The following is a 17,373-nucleotide window of genomic DNA, read 5'->3' on the forward strand; positions in this document are numbered from 1 at the left end:
TTAAATGCAGTTTTCTTCAGCCAATTTTCCTTAAAATGTGAAATTCTGGCTGCTGGACTTTGGAATGGAGAAAAAGCCTCCAGTTATATAAAAACACTATTAGGTCACTGATGGCTGAAGGTGGAGGTTAAAACCGGTGATATTTATTTTGTCTCTGTCAGGTGGAGAAGCAAATCACTTTGTTAAATACAAAAAGACAGCACTGACAGGGAAAGAAAGGTTATATTTGAAAGCAGGAGATGTGATTCTTTTGTGGGGAGGGAGAGCAGAGTGTGTGTCTCAACATTCCTAAATAGAGAAGCCAATCTTTGTCCTTAAAACAGTGATCTGGAATAAGAGCTGGGTCCTGTGATCAGCTCGGTTCCCGGTGCTTGGAGATGCTGTTTTGTAGTAAATGAATTGTGATTCTTTGGGGCTTTATTCAGAGTTACCTGAGGACCTTTAACACCCCTCTGGCAGCTCACTGAGCCTGCTAGACAAATATTCCTTCTACATGAATATTGTTATCAAAAATATTGAAGAAAACCAACTGAAAATAAAACTATCAACATCCTTTAATTGATCCAATTATCTGTCTCTAAAAAAAGGTTTTAACGCCTCCCACGCGGAACAGCAGCTTCAGTAATTTGGCCATGATACCAGTGCATAATCAAGAAACACTAGGCAGTGATACGTGGTAGCACGTCCCATTTTGTGTATAGGAAGAGTTTTGTTTAAGTAAATATATTTTCTTTGTAAGTACCTTTTGGGTTACTCACTATTATGTTGCTCATCCCATTAGTCTCGTGTAGTTACCACAGATGTTTAATTGCAGAAGTTGTAAATGAGTGAATCTAGCATTCCTGAGGATAGAGATAGGAGATGAGGCTTTGCATCCTTGGATTTTTTTTTGATGTTCGTGGTGTATTTGAAGATAGGGAGTAAACTGTGACTAACGTGTAGAACAAAGGATTGGAAGGTTTGGTTATTTAGCTTCTACCAGTGACTAATTCACAGCAAGCCTTAAGTGTCCCATTATAGAATAGTGCTCTAACAAGTCCTTGTAATGATATGCTGCCATAATGCTCCAGATGATATTACAACATGATGTTTTATCAGAAAATTACATCAAAGGCCCAGCATTCAATTATGATAGGGTGGGTTGGGAAATCAAGCAGTCTGCTGTTCTGAGATTCAATGAATTGTTTTCAGCAGTGAAATGAGAACACCCTTGCACTGTAGACCTGCTGGAAGGCTACAAAGGAAGGTTAAAACTTCATGTCTGTAGCTGCTATCAATCTCAACATTTTTTCTGTGTGGAATTTGCATGAGGTCAGTGGCAGAGCTCAGAAGTACCTCAGACCCAAGGCACTGCAGGGATCAGGACATGGGATCTGCCCGTGTCACACCACAGAAACACGGTGTTTGAATAACCATCCTTACAAAGCATGGCTCTAACCTCAGCTGCAAGGAGCCACACCCACGTCCAGGGGCCCCAGCCCTGATGTCCATGCTCATGGGAGGGAAGGAAAAAGGACTGACCTTGATGTTTCCACTGGATATTTACAGTACATACAGAAAAAGACCCAGCTTTGTCATCAGTACTTTGCCTCAGTACTACAACAGCCAAGAACTATTTAAATGGAGATGGTGGCTGTTTGTACATGAAAAAATTATGTCTTACATATTATATATATTGTATATAACATATCACTAATTTTAAAGGGAAGGGATCACATTTTGCCTCCCATCCATGAAATCCACAGACAACCAGACAAATAATATTCTGGGATTATTTTAGAACGTAGTTCATTATAAATAAGATAATGAATTAGTAATAATTTACTCAAGCAACAAAAGAGATGATTGTATTCAATTTTATTATTCAAGTAAAATATTTCCTTTGGAAGGAAAACTAATTAGAATATTTAAAAAAATATGGGTCATTTGGTAACACAATTAGTGTCTTCAACCAGACAGAGATTAGCAGACTGGGGTTAAACACACACTTGGTAGGAGTAGTCTGATTCAAGTATATCCCCATGGTAGAGAAAATTCAGAGGGACAGCGGGAATTTGGGTTTATGTTTTGTCTTCCTGGATGCCATGTTCCAAATACTACTTTGAACACAAAACTTTCTTTTCATGAATTCCCAGGGGTGCACTCATTGTACATTTCTTTGGACAATCTGATCTCCCAAAGTCATTATATAATCTTGACATAATTGGCCTTTTTGTTAAATTATCTGGAAAACAGAAATCTAGTTTGTTAGTCGTATGGTATTTCCCTGTTTCCTCACTGCAGAGAGCCCCTGATTGCTTAGGATTAACACTTCCTTAACACTTAATTTATGCTGCTTAGAGCTGACACCTCATTTTCATGTACTCAAAGTTCAGCATAATCACGGACCTAAACGAGAATAATCTTTATTTCTAAACCCTGCTGGTATCAATAATTCAACAAGGTCACCTCCAGCCTTGGAAGCGCACGGGCTGCAGAGGGAGGGTGGTGTGCCCACCGCAGAGTCTAACCTGGGGCTCAGCAGCTCCGCAGAGCAGCACGAACAGGCCGAGTTCACCCCAAGGGATGGCAGCAGCGGCTGCGCTCCCGCAGGGCTGATCCCGAGGGACGGCCAGGAATCTCTGCTCCTGCAGGGCTGATCCCGAGGGACGGCCGGGCTCTGCGCTCCCGCAGGGCTGATCCCGAGGGATGGCCGGGAATCTCTGCGCTCCCGCAGGGCTGATCCCGAGGGATGGCCGGGAATCTCTGCGCTCCCGCAGGGCTGATCCCGAGGGATGGCCGGGAATCTCTGCGCTCCCGCAGGGCTGATCCCGAGGGATGGCCGGGAATCTCTGCTCCTGCAGGGCTGATCCCGAGGGATAGCCGGGCTCTGCGCTCCCGCAGGGCTGATCCCGAGGGATAGCCGGGCTCTGCGCTCCCGCAGGGCTGATCCCGAGGGATGGCCGGGAATCTCTGCTCCCGCAGGGCTGATCCCGAGGGATGGCCGGGAATCTCTGCTCCCGCAGGGCTGATCCCGAGGGATGGCCGGGAATCTCTGCTCCTGCAGGGCTGATCCCGAGGGATGGCCGGGAATCTCTGCTCCCGCAGGGCTGATCCCGAGGGACGGCCGGGCTCTGCGCTCCCGCAGGGCTGATCCCGAGGGATGGCCGGGAATCTCTGCGCTCCCGCAGGGCTGATCCCGAGGGATGGCCGGGAATCTCTGCTCCCGCAGGGCTGATCCCGAGGGATGGCCGGGAATCTCTGCTCCCGCAGGGCTGATCCCGAGGGATGGCCGGGAATCTCTGCTCCCGCAGGGCTGATCCCGAGGGACGGCCGGGCTCTGCGCTCCCGCAGGGCTGATCCCGAGGGATGGCCGGGAATCTCTGCGCTCCCGCAGGGTTGATCCCGAGGGATGGCCGGGCTCTGCGCTCCCGCAGGGCTGATCCCGAGGGATGGCCGGGAATCTCTGCTCCCGCAGGGCTGATCCCGAGGGATGGCCGGGAATCTCTGCTCCCGCAGGGCCGGGCAGTCCCGGGCACAGCTCTGAGGGGGCTCCACGCCCGCACCGGCCCTTAGGGGACATGCAGCCGCCAGGGGGCGCTGCCCCCACCGCGCCCTGGAGTCCTGCGCGCGGGCTCGGCCAAGCCCCGCCTTCCCCGCCCCGCCCCGCCAGCCGGTTGGTGGAGAGAGCCGTCAATCCGAGCGACGTCCCGCCCTCCTCCAACCGTTCGGAGCGCGGCTTGATTGGCAACCGCGCGCCGCTGCTCCCGCGCCGCAGCCTTCCCTCGCCCTAGCTCGCCCTCTGCGGAGCGATTGGCTGATACAGCTGTCAATCACGGATTAACCCCGTCCCAACCAGTGGAACCGCCTTCTGAGCGCGAGGCAGGGTTTGATTGGCGTTTCGGGCTGTCAATCAGAGGTGCGCCCCGCCCCGTCGCGGTCAGGTAGCCCGGAAGATGGCGGCGGCGGCGGCCGGTGGGGCTCTGTGAGAGGAGCGGCGGCGGGGCCGATGCCGCGGAGCCGGGAGGCGGCGGCTGCCGCGGGGGCTCCCCGGAATCGCTGAGAACCTCGAGCCCCTCGTTCGGCGCCGGGCCTCGGTCCGGGAGCGGACGGCATGCGGCAGCGCGGGGGGCTCGGCGGGAGCGCCGGGCGGCGGGGGGGCGGTGGCCCGCGGCTCCTCGGCCCGCGACACCTGCTCGGGCTCGTCCTTCTGCTGTGGCCGCTCGTGGGGAGCGGCGAGGCGGCTCCGCTGCCGCCAGCAGGTGCAGGTGAGCGCGGGGAAGCGGGGCTGGGGGTGCGGCTCCGCACCCGGAGCGGCGGGGCCCGGGAGCGGCGGCACTGCGGGTTTCAGAGCCCCCGTCCCTCCCCCGTGCTGCCGGCAGGGCTCCGCCGAAGCGTCGGGAAGGGCACGGCGGGCGGATGGGGCTCCCCGGCTGTAGGTCACGGCTCTGCCGGTGGCGGTGAGCGATATCCCGCTGTGGATCGCTCAGACCCCTGACACTGAGCTACCACACTTCTGTCTGTGTTTACCGCAGACCTTCTTCCTATAGTGCTGCTGCTTTCACCTGTACTGAGCTCGGCGGGATTTTCTGTTTCTGGTTTTGCCTGTGAATCACCGGGACTCGCGTTCCTGGGTGGAGGCTCTTCAGGGCAGACGGCACTTCCCTGTTTTCCGGTCAGATTAGTCGGATTCCCCCCTCGGCCCCCCCGGGCTGGGCTCCCTAAATAGTCATGTAGTTCACATTTATTTCTCTCGTATGTTAGGTAACGCTGACTTCCTTCGATTTCCCTGCTTATTTTCCTGTTTGTCTTAAAAGCGCAAACTAAACAATATGTCTTCGCAGTTGAATCAGGTTTATTCGGACTCACAGGTACCAACTGTGTCTTTGATTAATTTTTATTGTTGGCATTTCATTGGGACTTGCAAACATAGCATTGTATTGAGACTGAATTTTGTTAGGGTTGGGTTGGTTGAAAAGTGGGCTGAGATTCCCTTTGGCCATGAGGAGTTGTACAGCTTAAATAGACAAGATGTTGAGGGAGGAGCAGGAACAGTGGAGAGGGAAAGATACGAAGCACAGAGATTAGGTAATTTGGCTGCTCTTCCACATGAAATCTCAAAACTGGGAGTGGAACCTGTGCTTCCTTTTTTTTTTTGGACCTGTGTCTCTTTCCCAGTTTTTCCTTCCCAGAACATTTATGAATTGTTCATAAGTCACTCCCTCCATCAGCCTGCTTGGAGGTCTTTCATACTTCATGTAAAAGTGAACTTCTGAAAAAGAGAAAACTATCAGTGAAATCTTTATTTCTTTGACGCTAAATGATAATTTTTTTAATACATGAAATACCTGAGGTTTAGCCAAATAATGTTAATTTGTCATTGATCTGTAAGGTAAGACAGCAGAATCAGTTCTGTATGAAGGATTTTATAATGCCTTTCATGGGTCTTACTTTCTTTGAAATGCAGTTAATTTTTCTATTTAAAGGGAAATGTCGTGGGGTTTTTTTAATACAATTTTCTCTTTCTTATAAGGACTATGCATATACCTTACAAAGATGGGGGAACAAAGCATAACTTCCATGGCACTGGAAAAAGCTTTATTCTCAAAAGGAAAAGCTGATTGGACAAATTGTAGGACATAGTATTAAAGTGTTGTTGTTTGGTTTTTTTTTTAATTTTGTAATTTAAAAGACTGAATCAGCTGTGCCAACTGCAGTACTGCTAAGAGAAATATTTATGATGCTGTGATATTGGGCTCATACAACATGAATGAGATACTGTAATTTTATACGTAGGTTTTGGTTATATTTAGGCCACAGTATGTATACACGGGATGTTAGCTCAAGTTTAGCCAACTGTCCAGATGCTGTCATGGGAAATCCAGGGAATGAAGCTGCTGCTTTCTCCTGTGTCTTTGCCCATGGAAGAGACAATGTATTTGAATTACTTTATTGATGGATATTTAGGTGCCTTTTCTAGTTACACTGGCATCACTTTTGCTGGAAGGACTTTCTCCTGCCTGAAACAATGTGTGCCTGGTGGGTTTGAGTGCAACAGGTTCTTAGGCTGCAACATGTCCTGTGTCATCACCTGTATGAGCAGCAGGAGCTGGTGGAAAGCTACAAGGCCTTTGTTTTTTTTCCTTCCTGTGAATATCTTCCTAGTGGATGACAATGAGACTGGTTCAGCTTGAACCTTCTCTGTCATTCTAGGCAGGTTTTAAACCTGTCAGAAGACAAACTGTGACATTATTTTGCAGGGTTAAGAGTCATGGGTTGTGTTTAAAAACAATTCAGCCAAATTGTGAATGTCTCTCTTGTGTCCCATGACAGGTTGCTTTGGTTTCCTCTTTTGGGGCTGGCAGGTGGTGGTGGGCTCCATTCTGGACCTTGGCAGTTTTTGCAGTTGACTGTAACACTTGGTCTGATACACGTGAATTGAAAACTTGAGAGGAATTTAATGGGCTTTTCACAGAGTGATTACTAACTGGTTTCAAGATTACTCTTCACCTAACAAGAATGGTTGCTTCTTTGACACTGGAGAAACATTTTTATGTGTGTTGCTTGTAATAGGAAAGATGGGATCCACAGAAAAAGGAGAAAAGTACTTGTAGTTATTGTAAGGAATTTTACAGAATATTTCATGAAGTATACCTATAATAAATTCTCCTTTGGGGAGGAAGCTGGAATGCTGGAAGTGGTGATGGGCAGGTTCTAGCAAGACTAGATTGGATTCTTTGTGCAAAAGTGCTCCAATTTGTGGGAATGCTGTGGAAGTTTGCCAGAATGGGTGGCTGGGGAGCTGTCAGGTTCCAGGGCCCTGATGGAGAGGAATGATGTGCAGATGAAGGCATGCATTGACAAGGTGTTCTATATTTGCCTTGCCTTTTTGATGTTATATTTCTAAACTAATGTATTTTTCTTCCAACAATAACCAGAGGAGGTAATCAAGCTTGAACTGTTTCCTTGGTAAGGTTCATAGCAATTATTGTAGGAAATGTGAAAAACAAGCTGTTGAAGATGCTACTGCCTAAAAATACTTTAACCAACTTAGGTTTAATTTATTCTGTGAGTGGAAAAAAAGGATAGTGATATGTACTGTGATAGTTCTGAGTTTAAGGTTTGACTTTATACTGGAGGTTAGAGCTGGGGCAGTTGTGCTGGAAAGGAGTTTCAAGGCTGAAGTGTTGAAGTTGTTTTTTGCCTGCAGAGTATTGGTGGTTTTCCCCAAGTGCACCAGCCTAATGTGAGTTCCACTACCAGCTGTGTGGCTGAAGGAAGGACATTTGGGCGCTGCTTTTCTGCAGCAGTGTTTAGCAGCCAAACAGTGCATCACAAACTGCCATGGCTGCTTTACTGTGCTAAAGCTTTACATGTATATTCAGGCTCTCAGTTCTGACTTGGATTTCCATACTTGACCTTAATTCCACTGAGCATCTGAATCAAGTGTGTGTGTAATGTCAGACAAAGTGTTTTCATCATCTCTGCGCTCTATGAAGTCTTTGCAAATACAGAGAAGAGGGACTCAAAAATACTTTTATTATCCTGTAAAACTTGAATAGGTGGTAGCATTTTTAGCAGGTGTGTTCAGTTTCACATTTCTGATGACTGCACAGTCTGATCAGTTGAAGAGCTGGACTTGGTGCCTACATGATTGCTTTTTGAGACCCTTGGCCTTACAACTGAGTGGCCCAATTGGGTATTAGTGGCAGAGAGTCTCTGCTGATGGACTTGGTCATGTAGGATCCAGGAGGAGATTATTAGAATTTGGTATGTAGTATCCAGAGATGTTCATCTGGAGAATTTAAATATTCATGCAGCTGTACAAATCTGAGTATCTAAATATTCAGTCGGCTGGCCTCAGATGGCAAGTTAAAACTTTGAGATGAAGTAACTTTTTTTTGTTTTTGCATTAAGATGAGCTCTGTAGTACATATATACTTCTGGGAAAATTGCTGCTTTTGGGTTGGTTTGGCTTGATGTTTTACTTGGAGTTCTGTCAGACTGGGGCCAAATTGCAGTTGTGGCCTGTGGTTTGGTACAATGTAAAATGTCTGTGACTTGCGCATGATAAGAAAAGCCATTTTCTTATGCAAGTTAGCAACTTGGATCACTGGAAGTTAAGAAAAATCTTGTTTTTACAGTGGAGATTTTAACTGTGGTATGTGCCTTTCATGGGAATGGTCTATCCTTCCTCCCTTTTCAAGCTGAACTTTCTTACTTGTCCCTGTATTTCTTTTTATAGCTTCTGTCCTAGGTACTTAATAATTGTAGAACCAGAAAAAACAATGAACTGGAAATTTGTCCTTTATCTTTCGTTTGTATCTGTGAGTTTGAGGTGAGAAGCCAACCCTGACTTTGGCCTGCAGAGATTCCACACAGTGCTTTGTTCACAGGCTTGGTTTGCCTTCTCTGCCTGTGACTGTAAAATGTCTGGACTTTGCTACAACTAAAGGAGTCCTCATAGGATGAGGTCACTTTCTGAAGCAATTTCTCATGTCTTGAATGCTTGGGTATATTTAATAATTCCCCAGGTATCATTGCAGCATATTAAGATAGCAATGATCAGAGAGTGTTTGAAGGTTTATTGTCACAGCATCAGGCGCTGGGCATTGGTTTGAAAAGGCCAATTGCTGGGTGCTGGTTGTGCCCCTGCATTAAAAAAAAAAAAAAAAAAAAAAAAAGATTTTGTGGGATCCAACATTCTGGATGGATAAATATGATTGGGAGTAATTTTCTGGATACTTGCTGTAGTCTGGTTTCAGTCACTATTCACACACAGTTTATCTGCGTGGGATAAAGAGACCTCGGGCAGTGTAATGCCAGAGCTGCAAAAATCACAGTTCTGTTTCAGTACTAACACTGCAGTTCTGCAGCAGAAGGACAGCACATGGAGTACTGGAGTCTTCCTTAGCTTTTATTTTGGGTTTGCCTTTCTGTTTGGTCTGGGCATTTAGTGTCTGGAGCTTGATACAGTTCTGGATACAATTTGCAAAAGCTTCAATGCTTTTGTTGCTCTGTATGAGCTCTTTGTTTTCATTGTACTGCTGTTATGAAAGGTCTTGAGCAACGTCTAGATACAAGAAACATTTTGTCAACTTTTATAAGCAGAAATGTACAAAATGTGTCAGGATAGTCCTTTCAGCCTGCATGTGTGCTTGTCTATAGCAAGGTGTTGTGCCATATTTAGCTTGGGCAAGGTTGTGGTGGGAAGCAAATTGTCAGTAAATTGTCTTCTGAGTGATTTTCAGTATGAAATGCTGTACAAAGTAACACCTTGTCCAACACTGCTGCACTTACAAAAGTTTCCTTCCTGATAAGAAAACATCACTGTAGTGACTTAAGAGTGACATGACTCTTTTGGGACTACCACTGCAGCGTGGTATGAAAGACATGTAGAAAATAGCAACAGTAGATTTTTTTAGTGCTGACTTTTAAGATTTCAGCCTGTACATCAGATCCAGTTCTCCAAAATCAATCACTTTCTCGATGGCCTGTTCTGCCTGGGATCCTTTAGCTATGAATAGGGATGAGAAATAGATCTAATAAGCTCTTTGTACAAAATGCTGCTGCTTCCTTTTTCTCCTGCATTTCTTAACTCAGCTGTACATTGGAGTTGGAAAGGCATCTACTATAAAATCAAGATTCTGGAGAATCCCATCACATGAAAGTTGCATTTATGGATTTCTTTCCTGTGAACTGAAATTAGTCTCTTCAAAGGCATTGTATCTTAATGGCTTGTGTTGCTATCAAATGGTAGGAGGAAGAGATACTGCTGTTTAGTTTCCATGCTGCAGATAATGCTTTTTTGGTGGTTGGAGAAACCATGATGTGTGATCATTTCCTGCTGCTTTGAATTATTGTGGTCTATCCTGTGTTAAAAAAATCAAACTACAACTCCTGTGCCTCATTGTTGGAGATATGGTATAACAGATGAAAAAAAAAAAAAACTGTACTTGAGCAGGAATTAATTGTCAAAACCAACATCTAGCAGTACAGAATAAAGTATGCTCAGTAGAATTTTGTGAGTGTATGTACATATCTGCACACACATACATGCAATTAAGAGTCAGTGATGCATTTGCAAGATGATGCTTCCCAGATTTTCCAGAAACACTGCCATGAAGGCATAAGGCACATAATTATTTAACATGGATATTTTTTGCCTTGTCTTAAGATGCCTTTGTGCAAACATGAGATTCTAGCACTGAAACTTCAAACAGATCTCACTCTGTAAACACTTGAAGTACCAGCCTATATTTAGTCCTTATTAAAATTGAGCAGTATGCTGTTATGTGAGTAATTCTCTGACATTACTGGGAAGACTTGTAGGATAATAGAATAAGGTCAGTAATGTAAAACTAATCCCAGCTCAGAGTTTTGCTAGTTACTAACTGTTCAGCCAATATGCAGGCCAGGACAAGTGCTCAGGAACAGGAGGATCAGAGCAGTGTTGTTTTGAGATGCTGTGCTCTGGGAGAGTCCAGCATTGCCCTGGATATTCTTGTCTTAGGATATGGAACATGTGCCACCCTAACACACTGAGTGGATTTAAACACATTAGAAGAAACTCATTTGAAGCACGTTGTAAAAGCATTTAGGGGGAACAAGGGATAAACTAGTTTGAAAAAATATTGGCTTATACTGCAGGATAGACTCCTGTTCTTTTTAAGGACAAATGGGAGGACAGAAATAATTTGCCAAGAATTGTTGACGTGGAATTACACATCCAGTTGTGATATGAAGTAGCTAAGATTTCTTCTTGAAAATATTGTAACTTATTGCATAGGATAGTGATATTTCAGGGTCATGTGTCCAGAAAACACAAATTTAACTGTGTAACTGCCTTTTGACACTGTAGAAATACATCCACAGCTCAAGATGGGTTGAGGAGTGCCACAGGTGTTTTTATTGTTTCATGGGGTAAACTCTGTAAGAAATGGCCATGTTGCTGTCTTCGTTACCCTTCTTTCTGATGGTTAATTGTTGTAAAGAAGAAAAGCTTTTGGCTTCTCAGAAGAATTGTCTCTGCAGGTGCCTTGGCCTTTCATCCCATCCACTTACCCCATGAGGGACCTAATGAAGTTCTAGGGTAAGGCAGGCATTGTAATGGACAAGTCGAGTAGAGGGATGAATGTCTCAATTTCTGTCTAGAGGAATATGGGAACAGACTTTTAATTTGATTTTTGATTATTTTTTCCCCACACTACTGCTGAAATCTTGTCATTTTACTTGTATCTTTCCAAGTGCCAGACTTTGATTTGGGCCATGTGGCACAATTCAGGTTTAGCCAGGAAATCGTTTTACTGACAAGCTGTTAGTTACGGCTTCTTGTTTTCAGAAAGAGTACAATTGTGCACAAGTAACTTGCTATAAGTCCCTAAGAGTTTTTTTCCTTGAGATTATATCGAGAAAGTAGAATTTTTCATAGAAGGAAAAATAAAATCAGGTGATAAATTGCTTTTGCAAAAGGGTACGTAATAGTGAAGGTTACTTTTATTAGTAATGCATTAGACATTTGCATTATCCAGTGTAGGGGTAGCATAATGTCATGAGAAGACAGACTTTTGAAACAACTCTTCAGTTAATATTTTCAACAGTTTGTTCTACGTTATTAAGACAGTAAACATTTGTGCTTTAGTTGAGTGTCTTAAGTACTAAAAATATGAATGCTGAAAATTTCAGGTGTAGACTGAGAAATGTTAAAGTTCCTTTAGCAGTGTTCTGTCTGTTCTTAGGGATTTGCTCAATGAATGAACATTTCCAGTCTCTGCTTGAAATACTTTGGGCATTTGGAACCATTTTAGATTTCACTAAGGTGCTGCCATTGTGCTGAGGACAGCAAGTCAATGGAAGTCTAAGATCTTGGGAATATTTCTTCCTGTAGTGCTGGTACTGTATTGGTAATGGCCATTCAAAGCAAAGGGCCGATTGGAATTTGGAGTGTCTCTCTCACACTAAAATTCTCTTCATTTTATTTTCAAAAGAATGTCTGAAATGCAAATAACACTCCTTCAAAACTTCTGTTTGTGTGTGTTGTATCTCATTTGAAGGTTGGTGATTTGAATGCCCTTCTAATGTAGTGTTTTAAAACCCACTGTGATATAGCATTGCACAACTAAATAATGGTACTGCACCCATTTCTTCTTAAACTTAATCTTGAAAATGATGCTTTTTTTTGGCTCAGTTGTTAAATGGAGCATAGCAGGAAAAAAATGAGATTACAGGAATGTGGTAACGAGTGGAATGTGCTTGAGTTTGGTTGGGGTTTTTTTTTGTTGTGAAATGGAGGAGTTGCAGTGTCTGTTGTGCTTTACCTTGTCATACAAATCAGGCATTACACAATAGATGTGTCTAAAATAATTTTGAATAGAGGCTTGCCTTAGTATTCTGCCTGTTACCTGCAGGCCATCTGAATTTATAGGCCTGGTTCTGTCTGTATGGTTTTGTGCTTATTAGTAGCAAACATCTGAAGACTTCAGGGAGTAAATAAATGCAGGAGAAACTCTTTATGAGGGAAAGATAATGATCTGAATCTGACTTGTGGAGAACTGGGTAGGAGTCGATAGCGCTTTCCCACTTAATTGCTGGCATAGAAGAGAATGACAGTATTATTTAGGAAAGTTGGGATAGCTTTTAAAATCACATTTGTCAAAACCACTATAAATTAGCGCGATATTACACTTTTAAATGTGGTTGCTTTAATATTTGTTAAAAGCAGAGTAAGTAAACTGACAGAAGTTTATGAAAGATGCCCTGGGTTTAGCTAGGGAACAAAATTAGATTTGGTCATTCATTAGTATTTTAAAGACTGTGCTGTTCTGACTTGGTGTCATAAAGTAGCATCTTAGTTCATGATCATATAATTTGAGTGTGTCCAAGAGACAGTTTAAGTGACTGCTGTCATGCTAGATTTGTGCTGGAAATAGTTATAGCTATTAGTGCCAGTTATATAGCTGCTCTTGAAAGGAAATGGGCTCTTGCTTATGCAGTGGGACTGTTGTTGCATAGCAACTACTGTGCTGAAAGCTTAAAATCAGATGCTCCCTTGAAGTTCACTGTGCCCTAATAATGCTTAATTTATCTGTGCCTTACGCTGCCTTTATCGCAATAGTGAACGTCTTTTATGAGTGCACTCGGTCATGTCTGGAGTATACATTTACTTTTCTTTTTCCCCATGCTTAGAACTGTGTGGAATCATGCATTTTTTAGCCCAGTTTTATGAAGGTAGAGACCTTAATAATGTGATAACTCACATTGAACCAAAATCAACAGTTCAGGCATCCTGGCCTTTCATAATCTGTAGAAGAAAGGCAAGCCCAGCATCCCTCATGTGTGGGCAGCTGCACCTGGTCCTGTATTGTCCTGAGTGGAGGCTGTTGCTTGACAGTAACTAAACATAGATGGAATATTTGGCTAGTTGGCATGCTCATTACTTGTAATTAATGATACCAAAGGATGCCACAGGTGGATGACATGAGGGTATTTGAGTATTGTGGGCAGACTGGGAAATGGGATAGAGAAGGGGAATAGTTGTAGTGAAACAAGAACTTGTGTCTACTTAGGTGTTGCATTTGGTGGTTGGAGAACTGTCTTGTGAAGAAAGGAGATATAAAAGAAAGGAAGGTATAGGAAATCCTGACCTATAGAAGTTGCTTTGAAATATGCTTTGTATGAAAAGAACATTTTACAGCCCTTGAAACATTGTAATAAATACTGATGGGTGTGTTCTCAGGTCTGTACTTGATCCTGAGAATACCAACACAGTTCATCATCATGGTGTCCTCAGTGAGCCTGCTCGTGTACTTGCCTGTGTACAGCCTTTGACTTCACATGTGCTGTGCTCAAATTTAGGCCTTAGTGAAGAACGTGCTTAGAAAATGGCATCTTCAGAGGTGCTGAGGAATCTGCTTCAGTAGCTGCTAATTAAACATCTGCCTCAGCCATGGCTTTGACTTGTTTATGATACCATGTTCTTCTAAAAAGTGGTAAATATCATAGATTTATTTAATCCTGTGTAGCTTTGAAAGAATACCTGGTTTTCTGTGTTGATAATTTAGGACCATGTAGGTGCCATTTTGGGATGGAACATGTCCTAGAACAGAGCTTTGTAAAGCATTGTGTTGTGTTAACCTTGCAGTAACACAGAGTGATGCAGCTGCACTTCATCTCCTGCTTATTTTAATACAGGACTGATATAATCCAGGCCTCTTCCTCTGGTTTAAGTAGTTTGGATATACCAAAGCAAACTAGTCTAGACTATTTATATTAGCTGCAGGGAGCCTTTTACTGTTGGCATGTTAGAGAGAGTATTTTATTAATCTGTTTGGCTGTTCCTTTCCTAAAGAACAGATTCTGACTTCTGGGTAGATATTAAGATGCCTTAGGTTGTTACTGCATAGGGTTACAATAAATATGGCAGGGTTTTAAACTGGTATGCTAAGTAAATCTATTAACTTCTCCACAATGTATGATATTAAGAATCTTATCTTCTGCAATAATTATGTTTATTGGAGTTTATCCAGGTTTATTTTGAAATTATTTCAATTTAAAATGGTTTTTTAACAGGTTTTTTTAAATTAGGAAAATTCTTTTTTGATGACTTTATAAAATGGTCCTCTGCATTAATTAGAATGGATTTCTTGCTGGTTGCTTTTTTCAGTCAGGACCATAAAATAAATGTCATTGCTTCATACTTCCACAATTTACAAACAAAAGGGTGTAGTCAACATCTTCTAGTTTCAAGTCATTTTACTAAGCTCCAGTGAATTAATCATTGGATGGAAATAGTTGAAAAATGCAAATGAGGTTATACTGCAGCAGATTTTCAGCACTTTGTCACAAAGACCAGTTCCAATACTTAATCAGTAACTTCTGTCACTGAATATGTATTCATGCAAGCTTTTAAAATAGCTTTACGTACAATAAATTTTAGCCCAATTACAGGTTGCCATAATTTAATTCTTAACTTTACATTAATTAAAAAAAAAACCTGCAAATTAAGAATATTACTTATTAATTACTATGTAAGAAACTTCAAAGTTTATCCAAACAGAGATGGGTTCTGTAATTCTTAGTTAAGTGGCTCTTACTTGTGTGAGTCATCTGGAATGCTGTTCTGTAACTGTTGCAGAAACTTGCCCAGAATAATTGGCATTTTTATTGTATTAAAGCTTCTGTTCATAATTTTCTGTGTGAAAATTGCCTTGTGCTTTTGGAAGTTTAGATGACTTCCATCTTAACAGACCATTAATGGTTAGCTGCCTTTTCAAAGGTGATCTTTGCTTAAAAAAAAAAATAATCATTACTTTCTCCAATTAATTGCTGCTCATTCACACAGTTTCATATCTAGGGAATTATGAAAGGTTTTAAAGGTTAGGAAGTAACATAATGAACAGCAGCAATATTTTTCTTTTCTGTATTCTTTCCAGGACACTTAAAAGAAATGCTTACCTTTTGGGGATAAGTGTAACTTGCATGACAGGGTTAGACTTTAGGCTTGATAAATGTGTAGTTTCTTTCACAGAAGGAATTCCAGAAAAAATGTTATATTTTTCATATAAAGTGTCTGAATACATATGCAGTGTATCTACCATGTACAGTAAATGCAGCTTGTCATTGATAGAGCTCATTATGTCTCACTTGGAGTTAATTAAACTACTTTGAGTTAAATAAATGTCTCACTTTATTGTGCATAAGATCATCAGGAGCTTGAATCCTCCTAGCTGGATTTGCTGTGATAACTTGTAACTGCTGGGGGTCAGAAGTGGGGATCCTGAGTTGGAGTGAGCATGGTAACGTTTATGAAAATACAAGTTGTGGTTGTGCTGCTGTAGCTGGGATAGTGCAGGGCTGAGTTTGTGGGTACAGGGACCATCATGACCAGCTCATGTACTTGCAGTAGATGAACTTCTGGGGGCACAAACCTCTGGCCAGGTCTTGAAAACAAGCAGTAGAATTGAGGGAAGTGAAGCAAACTCTGAGGAGCTGCTTCAGGTTTTGGTAGAGGCTGGTCAGAAAGGCCACCTGGAAGGTGACATGGTGTTTGGAGCAGAAGGTTCTGGTGAGAAGGGAATTGTCCCCTCAGTTTCTGTGGGGAACAGGAAGTCACTGTAAAATTCATGTTAGCCAAAAGAGACCTTGGAGTGTACCAGAAACCCAGAATAAAGTTTGATAGCATTGTTTAGTGTTTTATACTCTCGGCAGTTGAGATGCTTTACACCCTGCTCTCAAGGACCTGGTCTGAAGTGAAGTCCTCAAAGAGCAGGAATGCTTTCTGTGAGTAATGACAGCGCTCGTGGTGCCTGGGTTCAGTGTGCAGGGGTTGGCTTGGCCAACTTTCCCAAAGCATGAAACATTTGAGGAGGTTCAAGAGTCTTGATCTTCTGCTAGGAGGAGTGATTGTGGTGATGTGTTCCTGGGTGTTTGTTAGGGAAAATCTGCAGCTCTTCATTAGATAGTCTGAGGTGAGTTGACTTCTTGTTTCAGTGAAATTGTTGGGGAAGGTGAGGAAGTTGTTTGGAAATCAAGTGTGACGGGTTTGGAAAAATGTCTGAAAAATAATTTTAATTTGTAATACCTGGTAATGTAATTTTTGTTGATAGTGGTTTGTTTTTTGTTTTGGGTGGGTTTTTTTTTTGTTGTTGTTGTAAAGCTACCTTTTATTTGGTTTCAATTAGGAGTTTAAAGGAATTCCTTAAATTTTATCTACAGCTGTATTACCTGTGTTTGTTACAGTAATTTAGCTTCACAGAATATTTATATTTGCAGTTCAGGTAATTTTTAGTCTCCTAAGTAAGGCTACTGAACATTTGGAGGAAGTAAACACGTCAGCTGTTATCTTCCCCTTTTTTCTTGTTGATGCTTAGAAATGGAAAAATATCCATTGTGTTACATAGAAGACTTGATTTAAATAAACATAAATTGTTCTATTGAGAGCCCTCTTCAGAGATACTTCGTTCTGTTCAAAATTATGACTAAAAGCTGGTGAGTGGCCTCACCTCGTTGGTGACCTGTTAGAACAATGCTCAGTATTTGCAGCGAAGTATTCCCAGTCCCTAATGAGGTTAGAATACCAAAGCTATTGTGGAAACTAGAAACAGAATCACTTGTTTGAAAACCTTCTATTTTTGCTAACTTTTATTTGTTGTATTGATAATATTCCTAATTGTGCAGAAAATGTGACCTTCTGGAAGTGTCCTGACACACTTTGAAGCAGGATTTTCATTATGTCAATTTGGTCTTTACATGTAATTAAAATAAGTAAATATTCTGTAAGTATTCAGTGGAACATGATGAAAAGCTTTTTCTGCAAATGTCTCAATTTTTGAAATTTTTTGAAGGTTTAAGAGATAGGTGGACAAGTTTCTGTGTCCCTTGACAAGCAATCAACTT

General features: G+C 42.4%; 1 protein-coding gene across 3 annotated transcripts in view; it reads left to right on the top strand.

The window, feature by feature from the left end:
• Positions 1–3,941: 3,941 nt before the first annotated feature.
• Positions 3,942–17,373, top strand: part of LMTK2 (lemur tyrosine kinase 2) — a 58,504-nt gene continuing 45,072 nt past the window's right edge. For all 3 annotated transcript variants that reach the window (XM_053991580.1, XM_053991579.1, XM_053991578.1), the window contains exon 1: positions 3,942–4,247. In XM_053991580.1, coding sequence (XP_053847555.1) covers positions 4,094–4,247 — 154 coding nt within the window. In that variant the 5' untranslated portion in view covers positions 3,942–4,093. The remainder of the gene's footprint in view (positions 4,248–17,373) is intronic.

This window comes from Vidua macroura, chromosome 16 (genome assembly GCF_024509145.1).
Source record: "Vidua macroura isolate BioBank_ID:100142 chromosome 16, ASM2450914v1, whole genome shotgun sequence".
Taxonomy (NCBI): Eukaryota; Metazoa; Chordata; class Aves; order Passeriformes; family Viduidae; genus Vidua; species Vidua macroura.